The sequence below is a fragment of the Siphateles boraxobius genome, unplaced genomic scaffold (assembly GCF_051911475.1).
Source record: "Siphateles boraxobius isolate OS27281-9 unplaced genomic scaffold, OSU_SipBor_1 2, whole genome shotgun sequence".
Classification (NCBI taxonomy): domain Eukaryota; kingdom Metazoa; phylum Chordata; class Actinopteri; order Cypriniformes; family Leuciscidae; genus Siphateles; species Siphateles boraxobius.
Genome location: NW_027508810.1, coordinates 3760950 through 3779720, shown reverse-complemented (window position 1 = coordinate 3779720; position 18771 = coordinate 3760950). Strand labels below are relative to the sequence as shown.

The following is an 18771-nucleotide window of genomic DNA, read 5'->3' as shown; positions in this document are numbered from 1 at the left end:
GGTTCCTATCTCACCTGTTTCTTCCAACGTTGGATTGGTCTCCGTGGTTTGGCTATCCCATTCTATCCTCACTCTGGATCTGAACTTTCTTGCAAGTCTGCTTCATTAATGAACAGTACATTTGAGTGTGACTACAGCACACTTTTCCGACTGATTATTAATTCCAGTTTTATTGCCTGCCTGGCCTTTATCATCTTGCTCGTCGGACTCTAATCTTTCATTCCTGGATCTGAATAATTGTTGGCTGATTAAGAGTGAGACCATAGAGTGTTTGACCATCTACCTGAGTTGGTCTGGAGCCAGCTGAGTTTTTGTCCAGGAGTATATTTCAGCATTTGTCAGTAAAACTGTGTGCATTTTTCTGCTTTTGGGTCTTTTCTTGAGTAGACGTGACACTTTCCTGCTCCACAGATAACCACAACATAACCAACCAAGCGGTAGAGGATGGCACCTTTAGAATGGTGCAATAAGACCATATTCAGGATAGTGGCAAAGTCCAATCAAGACGAGCCCACAGACAGGGCCTACAAATCCCCCATTTTCTTTTTAAGAGACATCAAGACTGGCAAAAGAGCCACTTTAAGGGTCAGATATTCAAACAAAGCTGACTAGGGAGCCTGATAACCCTTCCAGGAAGGAACTCTACCTGGACAGAAAGGCCTCAGCCTACACATAAAATTGGAGACTAACGAATGTCTCCTCAATGATTCTCCATCAATAAGCGCATGCTCAGCAGTAATGGCGGCCACGTATTCCCTTAAGTGTCAGAGGAGCCGCCCCAGAAATCTGGAACCAAGGGATTAATTGTATAGATGGCACCCAGCCATCCTTAGTGGGGCAGCCTATAGTAACAATCTCTTGTGCTCTAATACCCTTCAAAGAGGGGATGGGTACTGCCTTCCAAAAGCTGTTTTGCACAAAGTAACTGAAGAACAATCGGTGGGAATTGTGGGGATGGGTGGGAATGAAAGCATTTTCATTTTAAAGTTCCCATTTTAATTTTGCATGAACTCAGAAATGTTTTTTTTTTTTGTGTTTGCAGAAAATTTGTGTTCTGCAGAAGAAAAACATGCTAACAAGGTTTGGAACAACATTGTGGGTGAAATTTCCCTTTAAGCTGTTGGAAGATGAACACAAAGTAGAGGCCTGTGTTTCTTTACATGACAAAATCACATAAAACAAGTTTTTCTTTTTTTCTTAAAAGCTTACAGGGCAAAATTCATTTGTCCTGGTCTTTGTAGTATTCGTCATTATCTCATGGTTCTCTGCTTACCTTGAACTCTAAGAGGTTATGCATCTGTTCCATCTCTGTGGTAAGCATGCCATCGTCATAATCATCATCCTCTTCTTCGATGATTTCAATCTTCTAAAAGAAAGTTTTATGTTTAAGTTACGAGCAAAGATTGGGTCAGAGTCCTGGTTAACAAGTTAATGAATATGTGCTCATACCACATGTTTAGCAGGAGTGGAACTATCTGATTCATCATTCAAATCGTCATTTTCTTTCAGATAATAATCACTGGCTCCATCTTTAAAAAGAAAAAAGGCAAATGTACAATTACTACACATTAAAATGTCTTGAAACAATACAGTTTCCTATATTTTCAATGTAATTAACAAATTCATAAAACAGCATGAAAATCTTGCCCACCATCAGACAAACAGAGTGATATAGCGTCAATGTGTTCGCCAGCCTCTCCTAGCTCCGGACAGTCGTCTTCAAGGATGTGAGGTGAATGAGGTGCAGTAGGATTTGGGAACATGACCGGCCCTCCTTTAGGCGGTGGAATTTCAATCCCCATCAAACGGTACTTCCTTCTGCGGTTACCAATCCACGTCTGTCAAATACAGGTTTAAAAATAGGCAAAGACATGACATATATATATATATATATATATATATATAACATTGGATTTCGATGCAACAACATATACAATTATAGATTTCAAGAATAAATGTATAGGGCATATCACAGATAAACAAAGATGTAATATGAGAAAAGGGACTGGACTGGAGGCAGACTATAAATGAGAAACAGGAGGGTCATGAAGATTTGGTCAAATTGTACTTTAACAAACAAGCAAACATTTTAGTAGTACTGAAAACTATGTGTGACACTATGTTTATCCATAAATCCACTGGCTCATAAATTACCTTGTAATGAAATAATTCCTTTGGACATTATCAGTAATTAAAGACCCCTTGAAATCGAATTAAAGTTTTGATGCTTTTGGTCTGTTTGTTAGCTATGCTCATCTATATTTGTTAGTGTACTTCTAAACATTGACTAACTTCACTTTCAGAAGATTTAATGATATACTTCTGATATACTTCTACTTAAACTATCTCCTCTGGGAGCAGGAACCCAGAAAACATGATGACTTACAAAGCACTGGAGAAATTTTGTCCAATCAAATGCTTTCTAGAATGAGAACGTCCCCTCCCCCTAAATTATAAATAACACATGTAGTTTGCTACTATTACTTTGGGCTCATTCTATAATTGAGAGTATATTTCACATCAAAGAACAAAAAAAATATGCTTTCTCAATAAAATTATTACATCATTACAATTTCATCATTGTAACAAATCTGCTTATTGCCAAGCTCAGTAATTAAAGGGATATTAAGGGAAAGGATGTTTTCCAAGGCAATTTCAAGCAAACTGAAACAGTGTGCACAAAATATTTGTGTGTGATTATAATATGCTTTATGCTAAGAAGACAGAAAAATATAATTTTTGTGAAGAAAATTGTTAGAAAAAATTTCATTGTCATCAATTGACTTACGATCTAAACAGAAGGAACACACTCAACAAAAAATTAAAACAGTTATCAGACAGTAACTTAGACACAAATAAAATTTGAAAGAATACCACAGAGACATCATCTCACCTGCATGTCACTTCTTGATGTTAAATTAACATTTATATTTTTCTCTTAATAATGTGATATTATATTCTCATAAAATTATGAGGTTTTATCCCTAAGGAAATGTGCAATGTAAAGTAATGAACAGTAAATTTGATAAATACCACTGACATGATGCACATTCAGATGAAGACACTTAGGGCCTAGCTAAACTTTTCTGTGGAGCTGCATCTACTCGATAGCCAAAAACAAAACAAAAAAAATACTTAAGGAACCTTTTAGCCTATTCGATTATTAAAAGAAAATGTTTATTTATTCTTCTAGAATTATGAATAATGAAATTGTTTACGAGGGAAAAATGCAAAAACAACATTTTTGCCACTGTATTATGTTGTGTCTTTGTTTAAGTATAAAAGAAGACAAGAAAATGATTTCTGTACAGACTCCTGACCTTGATAATTTCAGTGTCCACGCTGAGTTCATTACTTGCAGCTGAGATCTTCTCTTTGCACAGAGAGCCCAGGCTGGTCATGCCGTTATCCCAGTAGCGCTTCAGTGTGTACAAGTCTCTGTCGCTAAACTGCGTCCTGTCCTGCAGCTTAATAAACACTACACCTTTTATTAAAAGCCATCATTAAAAACTGACAGTAAAATGATCTCTGCTCAATATATGTGCTAGAGAAGAGCATCAGCATATTTGAGAGACTCACCGTTCTTTTCCGGGAGTTACTATGGAGCCAGGGAGCTGACATGTTACTCGTTACCTGAAGAAATACAAAGGAAAACATTTTATTGTGGCCCTTCGGGAATTAAGATAGGCCTGAGTCTGATACTCTCAGTAATGTGCTTGTCTCTGTAATTTAGACACGCAGGTGTACGTGCAGAAATAAGAATGAATACTTGTGATACTGATGCTGTATTTGTCACGGTAGCTTGAAGCAGAGGAGGAAGCAGGATCCTTGTGCAGGATTCTTTTATTAAATAAACTCTAAACTGCACAAATATAGACACAGGAACAAGACTGGGGAACAGAACAAGCAACGTTACAACATTAAGAACTGACAAAGACTGAAACTAGACACAGGGCTTAAATACAGAGGCAGACAGGCTAGACGAGATAACAAGAGGGCGTGGCTAATAGGAAACACCTGGAGAGACTTATAAACATAACGGGGAGCTGCTAAACATGGAACAGGACGGGAACACAGACTACAATCATGACAGAACCCCCCACGCTCCTCAGGAAACAGTCCAGAAGGGTGGTGAGGCGGAGGCGTTCTTGGGGGAGGGATGGAGGGCCAGGTCCAATAGACGAGACGTGAGCTAGACGACACGGGAGCCATCTCGGGACGAGAGCCAGACGTGGCCCAGACGAAAGCCAGGCATGGCGGCCATCTCGGGACGAGAGCCAGACGTGGCCCAGACGAAAGCCAGGCGTGGTCAGCCATCTCGGGACGAGAGCCAGGCATGGCCCAGACGAGAGCTAGACGAGACGAGAGCCATCTCGGGACGAGAGCCAGACGTGGCCCAGACGAGAGCCAGGCGTGGCGGCCATCTCAGGACGAGAGCCAGGCGTGGCCCAGAAGAGACCCAGGCGTGGCCAAGACGAGAGCCAGGCGTGGCGGCCATCTCAGGACGAGAGCCAGGCATGGCCCAGACGAGAGCTAGACGAGACTAGAGCCATCTCGGGACGAGAGCCAGGCGTGGCCCAGACGAGAGCTAGACGAGACGAGAGCCATCTCGGGACGAGAGCCAGACGTGGCCCAGATGAGACCTAGACGAGACGAGAGCCATACGTGGCCCAGACGAGAGCTAGACGAGACGAGAGCCAGGTGGGCCCAGACGAGAGCTAGACGAGACGAGACGAGAGCCATACGTGGCCGAGACTAGAGCCATACGTGGCCCAGACGAGAGCTAGACGAGACCAGAGCCAGGCATGGCCCAGACGAGAGCTAGACGAGAGCCATCTAGGGACGAGAGCTAGACGAGACGAGACGAGAGCCAGGCGTGGCCCAGACGAGAGCCAGGCGAGGCCCAGACAAGAGCTAGACGAGACGAGAGCCATCTCGGGACGAGAGCCAGACGTGGCCCAGACGAGAGCTAGACGAGACGAGAGCCATCTCGGGACGAGAGCCAGGCGTGGCCCAGACGAGAGCCAGGCGTAGCGACCATCTCTGGACGAGACTCAGGACTAACGGCCACGACGGGGCGGATCCGATGAGGCTCTGGCGTGACTGTGCTGGCAAGCGGTGTGAGTACTGGAGTTGCCAACATCAAAGTGGGCATGACATGAACTGGATCAGGCTTAGGGGATACTGTGAGCTTGTGGGGTTCCTCATCCGCAATGCCCACAGTAAATCACGAATCGCTCAATAAAAGGGCAAAGCCTATATATTGCATTAGAGTGTAGTGAGGGGTATCGTCAGGCCTGAGGAAATGGATAAACTTATCAAGTCCATGGCCTTTAAGACAGCCTCATTAAAGTCAAATCACCTTTATTTATTTAGCGCTTTTTACTATACAGATTGTTTCAAAGCAGCTTTACAGAGATAACAGGAAAATGATGTTGTAATAGTATTGTTAAATATAAAATTAAATGTCACCAACTAAGCAAGCCAAAAGCCAATGGCGACAAAGGCGAAGAAAGGCAAACAGTGGTAAGGAACCAAAACTCCATCAGTGACAGAATGGAGAAAAAACCTCTGGAGAACCCAGGCTCAGTCGGGGGGCCAGTTCTCCTCTGGCCAACGAACGAACAGTGTATGATTATGATTCAGGCAGCATTACAGGTCAGAAGTCAGATGAGATCAGAACTTTCACAATATTTGTCCAGTTCCATCTGGTTGCATCTAATATTGCAATCCATCTGGTAAAGTCCACCCTATGGCAGAGCTCACAAAATTCCTTCACATATTCCTCCATTGGACGTTTGCTCAGGGGTAGGCGGAAGAGACAATCTGCTGGATCCATGTTAGGTTCAGTTCTTCTGTCACGGTAGGTTGAAGCAAAGGAGGAAGCAGAGGAGGAAGCAGGATCCTCATGCAGCATTCTTTTATTAAATAAACTCTAAACTACACAAATATAGATTCAGGAACAAGACTTGGGAACAGAACAACGTTACAACATTAAGAACTGACAAAGATTGAAACTAGACACAGGGCTTAAATACAGAGGCATACAGGCTAAACGAGATAACAAGAGGGCGTGGCTAATAGGAAACACCTGGGTTGACTAATAAACATTAAACATAACGGGGAGCTGCTAAACATGGAACAAGACTGGAGCACAGACTACAATCATGACAGTATTGATTGGATCACATAAAATATTGATAACAAATGCTTTAGCAACAAATGTGTTAAACAAATGAGTATTTCTTTTTACTTAATTATTGTGAAAATGAATGCACAAAATAAATTGTGTGGAGGGGAAAAAATAACTGTAACACTTTACAGTAAGGTTCATTAGTTAGCACTATTTAATGTATTAAAGGTGCAGTGTGTGATTTTTAGCAGCATCTAGTGGCGAGATTACGAATTGCAACTAGGGCTGAAACGATTCCTCGAGTTACTCGAGTTACCCGATTACAAAAATTCCTTGAGGCAAAAACTCTGCCTCGAAGCCTCGTTAAATTCCTATGACACGCACTATACGCGCGGCTCAGGGATTTGATTGTTTCACACGGACCGTTTATTCACACGGACCTGTTCAGGAAGCATATATTTTGAATTTAATTGGCGCGATGGCGGAGAATAAATATGTAAATAAACGGCAGAAATTGTCTAAAGTGTGGGATCATTACACACTTAATTCACTTAATACACTTAACTCGCTGAAACAAGGTAACGTAGTATAAGCCTATTGATGTTCGCTGATTTTAATCCCATACTGTATTTGTAGCGATGTCGTGATGCGGTTTGAATAGATATGATTTTTAGCTTTGATGACATTTTTAAGTAGTAAACGTAACTATCACGTTCAATTCCAAGAGAGTATAGCCTAAAAAAAGAACCCCTTCACACACACACACACAGACGCGCCAGTCAGACCAATTGCAGCAATGCATCACATATGCTTAAACTTTTAATTAGCCACGCAACAATACTTTCAGCATGCATTCACTGTACACACCGGGACGTTATGGAGGAACAAAAATATTGTATTGCAGTCTTTGCGAGACCTTGTTTGTATACTTCACGTCTGCCAAATAGTTACAGACAACAACAAAAAATTAAAGTCCCCAGCCTGTTGGTTTTTAATAAAGTTTCGGAGTAAGTTACTCATTTTTCAGTTAAAAGGCACGGAACAAAAAGTGCGTCAGCTTTTACTGCGTGTTCAACAACAAGTCATGTTACAGCTCTTCTTCAGCGTTAAATTACCAGAATACACAAATATGCTTAGATGCTTAGAGTGGTTATATTATAACATCTTAAAGGAAAATTCACATATGAGATAGCTTTATAACTTGCATACAATATAACTTATAGTATATAACTTATAACAGCTTTAACTGAAATAGACACAAGTTTCTGTTAATAACTGTTAATAACTATTCTGTTAATAAAACACACACACAAAAAAAAATATCCGATTACTCGATTAATCGATCGATTAAGTGCTAGATTAATCGATTACAAAAATAATCGATAGCTCCAGCCCTAATTGCAACCATCAAAAGTTACGGTGGTCGCCAGGAAAATATGTCATCGTCTGAGACAGCAGAGAGTAGCCAGTTCAGCAATGAGGTTTCTTTACAAGGATACATTAAGAAATGATGTTTACTTTATTATTCATTAAAACGATATGTTATTGCGAATATTATTGTTAATTGTTCATCATTGTGTCACTGTTTTATTTGCTGACTTTTGCTAGCTTCTTTACTTGAAGAACAACATAGTGACGAAACGCGTTTGTCCATTTAGGGCTACTGTACCCGATAGAAACTAGTTATTCTAAGGTAATAAAAACATAACGGTTAATTAAAGCTGCAAGCAGCATTTAGCGGTGTTCAAGCAGTTAAGGCATTTAAGCTCAAAAGCATCAAAAGACATTGGCCCCCATTTATCATTATTGTGTAGAAACGGGCGTATATGTTGGCGTAAGATTATGCTTACACTCCTCTCACCGCCTGATTTATGAAGCTGTGCGTACCTTTGAAATCCAGGTGTACGCAATACCTGCCCTTGATAAATGCCGCGGCTGAAAACGATCGTCATTAGAATAACACGCCCCTATATATTCAAGTATCCGCTTCCCCCACGCCCTCATTTTACGCCATGGACACACGGAAGACGGCAAAGAGGAGACACTTCTCTGGAGATCGAGACCATCACCATCATGAAAAATTATTATTAAATCAAACAACAATATTGTTGATGATAAATTCAAAGTTAATTGTTTTTTTTCTTCAAAACGCTATAAATCCATCCATTTTTTGTCTAAAAAAACAACAACAAGAGAACATGCAACATATAATCAGGGACTCATACTATAAATTAAATAAGTGCAACTGCATGAAATAAATAAAAGCCAAACAAAATAAATAGTAAAATAAATTAAATAGTAAAAATAAAATAAATATTTCCAATGTCACGTTCCAATATTGTCCACCACATAAAACAAATAATTTAAAAATAACACACAAATACAGTCCTTAAATACAACAATGTTAAAAATACATTAAAATCATTTAGTAACACATTTAGGCTAATAGTAATTCGTGCCGAACTTGAAAAAAGTAATAACAATATTCAGGCCTACTATTAGGCTACGTGTTGTAGCCATTAACTAAGTGCATTTAGTTTCATATTTGTTAAAAAATAATAATGTTATTTTTTCCCTATCTATGTTGATTATGAAAAGTGAACATAGGCTAAGATAGGATGCGCAATATATCGGGAGACATGCTCAGACATGATTTTGGCCACTTAATTAAGTTTTGTTTTGTAGAAAGCCTTTCTTTAAAGTGAATTTCGTTTTGTATAAATTTTATCTTAATTTTTATATTTTTTTCATCAACCAATTGCCTGGATTTAATAAATAAGAAGCAAATAGCAGACAATATAATCATGAGTTATGACATGGGGCGCGCGTTCCCTTGCATTGCACGTGAACTGGAGCGCATCTCATCACAAATTAACCGAAACTCAGTATATGCCTCACAGACATGAAAAATATATCTATAAAGAAAGCTTGAAAATTCTTTAAACGAAACAATTATAAACGAAAAGAAATAGGCTACTCTCACTATAGGTGCGTTCACTACGGAGATGGTGATCATCAATTTCATCTTTGCAGACACAACACTAGTTTATTAATAGAAATAAAATACAAATTTATTTTTAAAAATGGCGTTTATCGCGTTTTGGAAAAGAGCTCTTCATATCTTTTAGTTTGTCAGTGCGTTTTGTGGTGTTAGGAATTGTTTTTCTGCGCATTTCCGCACTAACTCAAAACGTGCGTACATGTACACCACCTCCTGACCTGGCGTAGGATTTGAGCGTGCCGTACGCCAACGTCCATATTGATAAATATCAAAGTCACCGTGGTTTTGGGTGCACGCCAGGTGTAAGCTGGAAATTTGGTGTACGCACTTTTGATAAATGAGGGCCATTAAGTTTCATGTAGCAAGCATTTAACCACTGACATCATAGATGGAATAGATCTTGTTTTAGCATGATTTACCAAATTTTTGTGATTTTTCATGATTTACTATGAATCTAGCATGATTTACCATAGTTTACCATGATATACCAAGTTCTAGTATGATTCACCATGATGTACCCTGCTCTAACACGGTTTACCACAATTGAACACATTCTAGTATGATTTAATATGATTCTAGCATGATTTACCATGTTATAGGATGATTTACCATGATATACCACATCATAGAATTATTTAAGATGGTTTTGAACCTTATGATATGAACATTATATGATCGTAGATGGAAAAGACCATTTACAGCTAATACAGGCAATTTACCATAGGAAATACATGGTTTTGAAGCTTTTTAACAGTTATAGCACCACCTATGGTCCAATCTCTATGAAACTTTGCAGGCTTTTTCACCATGTTATGACACATATGCTCACCAATTTTTGTGAAATTCTAATTTTTTATTTATGATTTATAGGCTTTTGAGTGTATTTTGACACGCCCATTTTCTAAATAACCCTGTTATAGCCCCCCAAATGCAAAAGTTAAACTTTTTTTTGATAATTATTTATCTAGAGAGTCCAGAGAATTGTCCTAGACTGGTCGGGTTCCGATCGGGCAAAAAAACAGGGACTAGTTCGCAAAAGTAGGTTTTGGACAAAATCCGACATAGCTGAAAAATGCTCTTGCCTAAATCGAAATTGGAGATATACATTTGGTCCATCTTGAGCCAAGGATCACAGTGGTGTAAAAAGCTTGAGGCTAGAACCAACGGTCAATGAGTTATGAGCAATTTAGTACTTTTGGTTGCTGTAGCGCCACCTATGGGCCAATCGGGGTCATACTCTGATAGGTTGTCCCCAAATTGAGGCCTACCATCTGGCCGAGTTTCAAATCTCTGGGCCTTACGGTTTGGGCTGCACGATGCGTTTTAGGGGAATTTTTTTTTCAAATAGCAATTACAATAGGTTTTCAGCACTTCGTGCTTGATAACCTAATAATAATGAGACCTTTTTGAAAGTTATAGCGCCACCTATGGTCCGAACTCCATGAAACTTTGCATGCTTCTTCACCATGTTATGACACATATGCTCATCAATTTTTGTGAAGTTTTGACTTTTCGTTTAGGATTTATAGGCTTTTGACTGTATTTTGCCCCGCCCCTTTTCTAAATAACCCTGTTATAGCCCCCCAAATGCAAAATTTCAACTTTTTTTTCGATAATTATTGATCTAGAGAGTCCAGAGAATAGGCCTAGACTGGTTTGGTTCCGATCGGGCGAAAAACCAGGTACTAGTTCGCAAAAGTAGGTTTTGGACAAAATTCGACATAGCGGAAAATTTTTCTTGCCTAAATCGAAATTGGAGATATACATTTTGTCCGTCTTGAGCCAAGAATCACAGTGGTATAAAAAGCTTGAGCCAACGGTCAAGGAGTTATGAACACTTTAGTACTTTTGGTTGCTGTAGCACCACCTATGGGCCAATCGGGGTCATACTCTGATAGGTTGTCCCCAAATTGAGGCCTACCATCTGGCCGAGTTTGAAGTCTCTGGGCCTTACGGTTTGAGCTGCACGATGCGTTTTAGGGGAATTTTTTTTTTCAAATAGCAATTACAATAGGTTTTCAGCACTTCGTGCTTGAACACCTAATTAAGTAAGGTCTTTATACACCACTGAAAACATAGTTATGTATATTGTATTGCATTTCTGTCTACAGATCCTCCTAAATATTGCACAATGCACCTTTAACTAACATGAACGAACCATGAGCAATCCTTTTTTTTTTTACTGTATTTATTAATCTTTGTTAATGTTAGTTAATAAAAATCCAGTTGTTCATTGTTAACGAATACAACTTTTGATTTTAATAATGTATTAGTAAATGTTCAAATTTGCATTAACTATCTATGATTAATAAATGCTGTAGAAGTGTTGTTCATATGTAGTTCATATTAACTAAAGTAGTTGACTAATGCTAACTAATGAAACTGTATTTTAAAGTGTTACCAAAATTACTTTTTATGCTTTCACATTAATTTCGAGATTCTGTGCAATCCAATGCAATTTATTTAGTTAATTTTTCTTGATCAATCAAAATGATATTTCATGTGAATCTCATAGCAAAGTTCAAATTCATTTGTCCCTGTCCATTAATAGCAACTCTATGGCTTTAAAACAACCGTAACAGCATACGGGTGAGGCTCGTCCAGAAAATGTGTGGGTCTCTGAAAAAATCACTGTGTAATAATCAAAAATAATAATCAATGTGGCATACCTTGAGACAGGGGATTCTGGAAGATGTCTGCAGGTTTAACGGGAAGTTGCTAGGGGAGGATGATCTGATCAATAAGGAGCTGCTGGTCTGACATCCCTTTTCCCCAAAGAGAGCAGAGTTTGAGAGGTTCAGCGCACAGGCCGAATGGCTCCTCTCTGTTAGTCCCGGACTGTCAATCAAAGAAGAGGAGCCAGCGCTGGAGCCCACAGAGGCTTTCCCGCAGTGCATCTGCACACCCATGTTTGCTAGCTCTTCTTCTCTGGAATACTCGTCATCAGCGTCAGCGGTTTCCATCGCAATCGAGAAGATCTCTGCCGCGTCGACCGGCCTGGTTTTTCTCACCGCCGTGTCTCGAGCGCTTCCCGGGAGAACTCGCTGCGACAGGTCCTCTAATCCGGCCAGGGTGAAACCGTGCCGAATCTGAGCGCTACCATCCACAGGACCGCAATGAGCCAGCGCCGTTTTCTGAGGCCATGGCGGATGCTGGGACGTCCTGCACTGCTTGGCCCAACTGGGAGCGATTACCGCAGAGTCTCTAGAGCTTAAGGGTTTAAGTGCTGCGCTAGAGCTGGGGATGATTGGGACTTTCCGCTGTACACGCTCACGAGCGGGCAGCTCCATTTCTGTGTGCGAGGGCAATGATTTTGTCCCTGTCCTGTTGAGAGCTGAAGCATCAAAGCAGCTGGCATAAATGCCTGTTAAAATCACATCACTGTGGCCACTGAGTGGGGAGGAAGACGACGGAGAAGAGGAGGATGAGGAGGATGAGGCCTGTGGAGGGAGGAGGTGGGTCACAGGTCCACGCTGAATGCTCCTCATGGCTGCCATCTCAGCCGTCAACACCGACCCAGCCACGAGTGCGCCGGCAGATCCACAGGGAATGTGCTGATGGGACAAAACTTGAGCAGATGCACCATTCTGGTCTGCTTTAGATGCCAGCTTCCGTCGCTTGTTTCCTACCCATGTCTAAAAAGACAAAAGTAGAGACATGCAGGTTTAAGAAAGTCAAACTATTCCTGCACAAAATGTTGGAGGAATGTTCCTGCTGCACTTTCCATTGAATTAAAGGGTAACACTTTACAATAAGGTTAATTAGTTAACATTGGTTAATGTATTCACTAACATGAACTAACAATGAGCAATACATTTGTTACTGTATTAGTTAATCTTTGTTAACGTTAGTTAATAAATATACAGTTGTTCATTGTTTGTTCACAGTACATTAACTAATGTTAACAAAAACAACTTTTGATTTTAATAATGTATTAGTAAATGTTATAATTAATATTAACTAAGATTAATAAATGTTTAACTAAGGTAGTTAAGTAATATTAACTAATGAACCTTATTGTAAAGTGTTACCAAGCTCCAAAATGGCAAATGAAGAACCATGAAAGTAGAAGTGTGTCATGTCAACGAGACTTCGCATGATGGACAGAATGCTGGGTGAAGTCGGGTGCTGGGAGGAAGTGCAATAAATTCACCCTTTTAGATATAATAAGAGACTATCACATTTCTGTAAGACTAGAATTAATATGTAATCGATTTAACTGCACTGACACTATTAGATGAGAACAAAATTTGAGGCGAATAATGACACTAACTTTGCATCATTGACACTAGCCGCGTTTCAATTACAGATTTGCGCAAAACTTTTGTGATATTTCCTAAATGTCGATAAAATACTATTGCGAAATGATGACGTTTACATTAACCGAAGTCACGTGACAGAAACGTAATTTTTTCTTCTCGCGATAAGTCATTCCAAAACTCATGGCAACAGATGTGGGTAGGTTTACATATCACAGCCACTGTATTAGTCATTATTTTTAATTGAAGGAGACGTAGGCTTGTTATCCAAGCATTAATTGCAAGAAAAGCCCGTTATACTGGGGAGAGGCCGCATATGAGGTGTTTCTGGCTGTTTCTCCCTCATATCTGCTTCGAGATCTTGATTGTGGCATTTCTTAGTGGTTTAGAATCTAGTTTTACCATAATTCTTTTGTCTTTTATGAGTTTAATGAAGAACTCGGTCTCGTCTTCAGTCCAAACATCTACAGTTTTGGGAAATATTCCTTTTTCAAATTGCCTGAAAAACCACCTCATGCGAACATAAAAACTTTTTGCAATATATGGGAGTTTTTGCGAAATCTCAAACAAGTCTATTCCCAGAGGAGAGATTTTTTTTATTCATTTATTAAACGCTCTTTGGAATACTTGACTCTGATTAGTCAATCCTGCAGTTTGATATTTCCTAACACCGGCTTTATCAAAAGCAACACTGTGCATCAAACCTCTCATCTGGGCAACTAAAACCAGCAATACTTTCATCAAACTGTGAACTCACGCTCTCATTTCATACAAACAGAACTGGATCGAGTATGAAAAATGTATTATTTTGAAAATGAAATTGAAGGACTTCAGTATGAATATTACTTTAATATTATAGGAGTGTTTGTCTTGTTGCCAGAAAAATGGTTTTGAACGTTAAAAATTATTTTATGTAGCAGAAGCATTTAGATTATATTAAAAAAAAAAAAGTCTAAAAGTGAATTCTGTCAGCATTTAGAATTATACTGGTAAATAGATGACCTTTAAGCTATTAACTGTCACGGTGTGGTCATACAAGGAGAGGAGATGAGGATCTAACTATAGCAATTTAACTTTATTAAAAGAAACAAAACACATGAACATGATGGATAATCGGAAACCCATATAATATTCTAGCTTGCTCTGGCTACTCCGTAGCTCCGTAGTTATCTCTCTCGCATGTATATTTTAGGCAATAATAAAAACGAAATATGTTCAAAACAACTCTTAAACATTAATAGCCACACAAATGTGATTCAGGCAACGCCTACACTGATTATCTTCACTGCATGTATATTTATGACAAAATCAAATATAAAACACAACCCTGCCTCTTTTCGTTTATATTTAAAAAATATTAAACATATTAATATGTGGTTCAGGCTACTCTGATTATCTTTACTGTAATAAAATAAAATGAAATATGACATAAAACACAACCCTATCTCTTTTTGTTAAATGTCAGTTTTAATCATCAATAATAGCCATTATAAAAGTATAAGTAAAAGGTATAAGAAGCTATGTAATAAAGACAAGCAAACAATCCAACGCTCTACAATGGTAAAGTTAAAAAGCCTAAACATATAAAGTTATGAAACTCCTCTTTGCCCTCAGCCAAAACGATTTGCCAGGGAACAAATTATAGATTCATGAGACCAATTGAAAAATCTGTGATGGTTGACCATTAAATAACAACATAAATGGTCTGAAATGAAATGTTCAAAAAAAAAAAAAATCAAACATGCTTACTCTAACCACGCTGAAGTCAAGTTTGGTCTCTTGAGCACACTGTAGGATGAGCTGGAAGCAGCTCTTGCTCTGATTGGTCATGCCATTCTCATAGTAGCGTTCCAGGATCCGCTGTTGCTCGGCCGTAAATACCGACCGCAAGTTCATCTGTAAGATGAAAGGAAGTTAGAATTATAAAAATGACAACACTGCTCCAGGGTATGGGCAATAAGACAACAGTACCAGAACACCCCATGCAATAAGAAAAGCCACATTACATATACAGTCACAAATATAGTGTCATAAAGATAAAGCACATCTCATTATTTTCAATAAATGTTCTGGATTGAATGTAGGTGAAAGCATTAAAATCACGTCGAATATTTTGTGGTTATACTTTTGAAAGAGTGTCTGGGTTTCCATCCAACTATTTGTATGTATTTTTGAATGTTTCACCCACATCTGTGTATGGGGAAATCATTATGTGAGCTATTTCACTCATTCTCCACAATCTCCGGGCGGTATTTCATTACACTATTTATAACTGCTTCAGTATGGCAACTAACCAAAGCAAGGAGGTCATGTCACACAATTGAGACATATTCATAACATTACTTGATGGAAACATGTGAAGTTTTGCATTCTCTTTATTCAATTATTCATGTAAAAAATGTGAAACACAGTTGAGTCAAAATGATATTCGCTGGTAACACATCAGATGCTGTTGATAGAGCTTAATATGTTGAACCCTGAACAGTCCTTTAGGTGTGTCGTTGTAAAACTTATGGTTAAACAGTTAAACTTTATGTCCCTCTTTTATTATAAAATTTTAAAAAAAAATCACTCAATATACGAGTAATAAACCAATTGCATTGGTTAGGTCTATTGTATTGTATTGTATTGAATTGCACTCCACATCCCTTTAGAGCACGTCTCTAATGAATATGCATTTGTACAGATACTCACAGTGTGAATGCTCCTCTTTTCCAGCCATTTTTCCATCCCTCTGATGGATGTTCAGTGAGACCCCAGGAATCAGGTTGAGCTACTATGAATCTCAACATACAGCAGAGACACACTGTCGTGTGCACATCTATTCACACCAGCATTCAGCCATCGCAACACTTTTAACTGCTCTTACGAGGTGTCTCGGCTGAGGAAGCTGTATTTGGGAGGATGTTATAAACACACACGCTCCTGCACTCTCCAGGTCTGGACCCCTCAGATCTGAAAAAGACCATATGGAAAAGTTGTTCTTCAAAACAGTCATTATTGCTATTATTATATTCAATCGTTTAGTTTTGAGCCCATTCACAGGCATGCCTGACCTCTCATTCAAAACGACACTGAGAAAAAAAACCCTCTAACATTTAAATTATCATTAGATACAATGCACATATTGTGTACATTTTACTTATATTTAAAAAAAGGTTACACTTTATTTTAAGATGTCATTGTTACAGAGTAATTATATAATTAATTACTGAGTAATATTAATTAACAACATGTACTTAGGTTTTGATTGAGGGTCAGTTGCATGTAATTGTGCATAATGTACTGTTATTACTATTGTAAGTATATGTAATATGTAACAAGGACACTCATTTTATTGTTACAGTGTAATATATATTTAAGTACTTATTAATTATTAAATATAATAACAATATGTACTTACTAAGAGGTTAGGGTAGGATTAGGTTTTGGTTGAGGGTTAGTTGCATGCAATTATACATAATTTACTGTTATTGCAATGGTAATTACATGTAACATATGTAACAAGGACACTGTAAAATAAAGTGTTCCCTTAAAAAATACATGCATTATTGAAATGCTTTATTTAATTTCTGTAATTACATCACTGATTAGCCCTTAAACCTTCCCATACCACCAAACCTGTCCTAACTTTACCTGTATCCCACCTCAATAGCAGCAAGTGTTTTGGAATACAACATCAACACAATATGTACTGAACCTTAGGTGATTTTTTTTTTATTTAGGACACATAAACTAGGACCACATAAGGAAAGTTCTTCTCAACTTAGTTAATAAAAAGCACAACATCACTGATTCATGGTTACCATGGAGCCAAATATTTACTATACATGTTGCGATAATAAACCTATGTTAGTCGTATTATTCAAATAAATAAAAAGAAAGATTGGGTTCCACTTTATTTTAAATTGTCTTTGTTACTCTGTAATTATATATTTAAGTACTGAGTGATACATGTAGAATAAGTAACTACGTGTACTTACTATAGGGTTAGTTGCATGTAATAACACATAATTTGTAGTTATTACTATAGTAACTACATGTAACATATCAATGTCACAATGACAGCGTAAAATTAGGTGTTACCAAAGATTGTTAGACTGTGAAAGTGACGTGCCTTTTATCACAACGTGAATGTAGTGAAATCTAAATTTCGTCCAAGATAATAGATTACCGTTCCCTTTAATAAAATTAAACAAGTCAAAACTGTGTTGATAAAAACGCCGTGCCTCAGCGAAATCGCGTAACCATGAGCGTTGTTTGTTGTGATGAGAGGCGGTGCTGATGCGGTTTAGCTGCAGTGCTAAAGTCTCCATCCCGCGCCATTACAAACACACTCAATAACATCTAACGTTAGCGTGTCACTGCTGCTCGGACAGCTCATGGTAAACAAACAGTTTATCTGATTTATCATGTGAAAGTCTGAAATGCTCAGAATACGTATGTTAGTAGCCGACGTTTCATTTGTGCGTTTTAAATAGTATCACGTAACGTTAATACATTTGCGCTCGTGCGTGAAATCATAAAAATCTCAAACAGAGCTAAAATGGGCATACGAACACCCTCATCTCGGAGTTAAAACGCTGAGGGGTTGGGGTAACAAATTAAATGAAATGCGTAACTAAACTGGAGTAAAGTGGTAAAAAAAAAAGGGAAAAAAAGATAAGAGACAAATTCTGCGCGCTAGTGCGCGAGAGAGGCCCAGGAGGCCACGCGCGAGCCAAATCCACCACGCAAACTTTTATTAGTATTATTATTATTATTTTGCTTTGCGCAAAAAGCGATGCTTGCATAAATGTATGACACGGGCTATTTGGAATGAGAACCGTGCTGTCGCCATAACCTCACAATATTCCTTGGCGCGTTAAAAGAGATACCTTTTGTTGAGAAATCAACGGGCCCCCTCGAATTCAGCAGATTTCCTTACGAATCCCCTGGCTAGACAATGAAATCAAAACGTCCGATCATCAATTCTAATCATGATCGTGACGTCGGATATGACACAAGCCAATGGAGATGCAGAATCATCGTTGTGACACAAACAAACCCCGCCCACCACTGTTAGGTGAGGGTGGAGGTTTCGAAAGAAAGACCACTGATGCTACTGATGATTACAAGTTACAAGTCAGGAGAAAATACATATTATTATACCAGGCTACAGATATGATAAAAATACTATAACATATTTTTTTATATTTTAACATAATCATCATAAATATAAGTAATGCAAAATGAGGCTAATAAAACAATATTTAAGACATTTTAAGAGAGAGTTTAGGCATAGCAAGGCAATTTTATTTATACAACACATTTCATACACATGGGTAATTCTAGTAAATAAGTACTGAACATAAAAAAATAATTAAATTAACCTTAAA

The 18771-nt window shown here is 38.4% G+C and overlaps 1 protein-coding gene across 5 annotated transcripts in view; it reads right to left on the bottom strand.

Moving 5' to 3' along the window:
* The window catches only part of hdx (highly divergent homeobox), a 29334-nt gene extending 10937 nt beyond the window's left edge, over window positions 1-18397 (bottom strand). Inside the window, exons 1-9 of one of the 5 annotated variants that reach the window (XM_077235686.1) lie at window positions 18271-18397; window positions 16088-16348; window positions 15143-15289; window positions 11804-12769; window positions 3580-3633; window positions 3321-3467; window positions 1652-1838; window positions 1450-1529; window positions 1274-1366 (exon numbers count right to left, since the gene is read on the bottom strand). In XM_077235686.1, coding sequence (XP_077091801.1) covers window positions 1274-1366; window positions 1450-1529; window positions 1652-1838; window positions 3321-3467; window positions 3580-3633; window positions 11804-12769; window positions 15143-15289; window positions 16088-16123 — 1710 coding nt within the window. In that variant the 5' untranslated portion in view covers window positions 16124-16348; window positions 18271-18397. The remainder of the gene's footprint in view (window positions 1-1273; window positions 1367-1449; window positions 1530-1651; window positions 1839-3320; window positions 3468-3579; window positions 3634-11803; window positions 12770-15142; window positions 15290-16087; window positions 16349-18270) is intronic. The other 4 variants (XM_077235687.1, XM_077235688.1, XM_077235690.1 and 1 more) reach the window with 4 other exon arrangements.
* Between the last annotated feature and the right edge of the window lie 374 nt (window positions 18398-18771).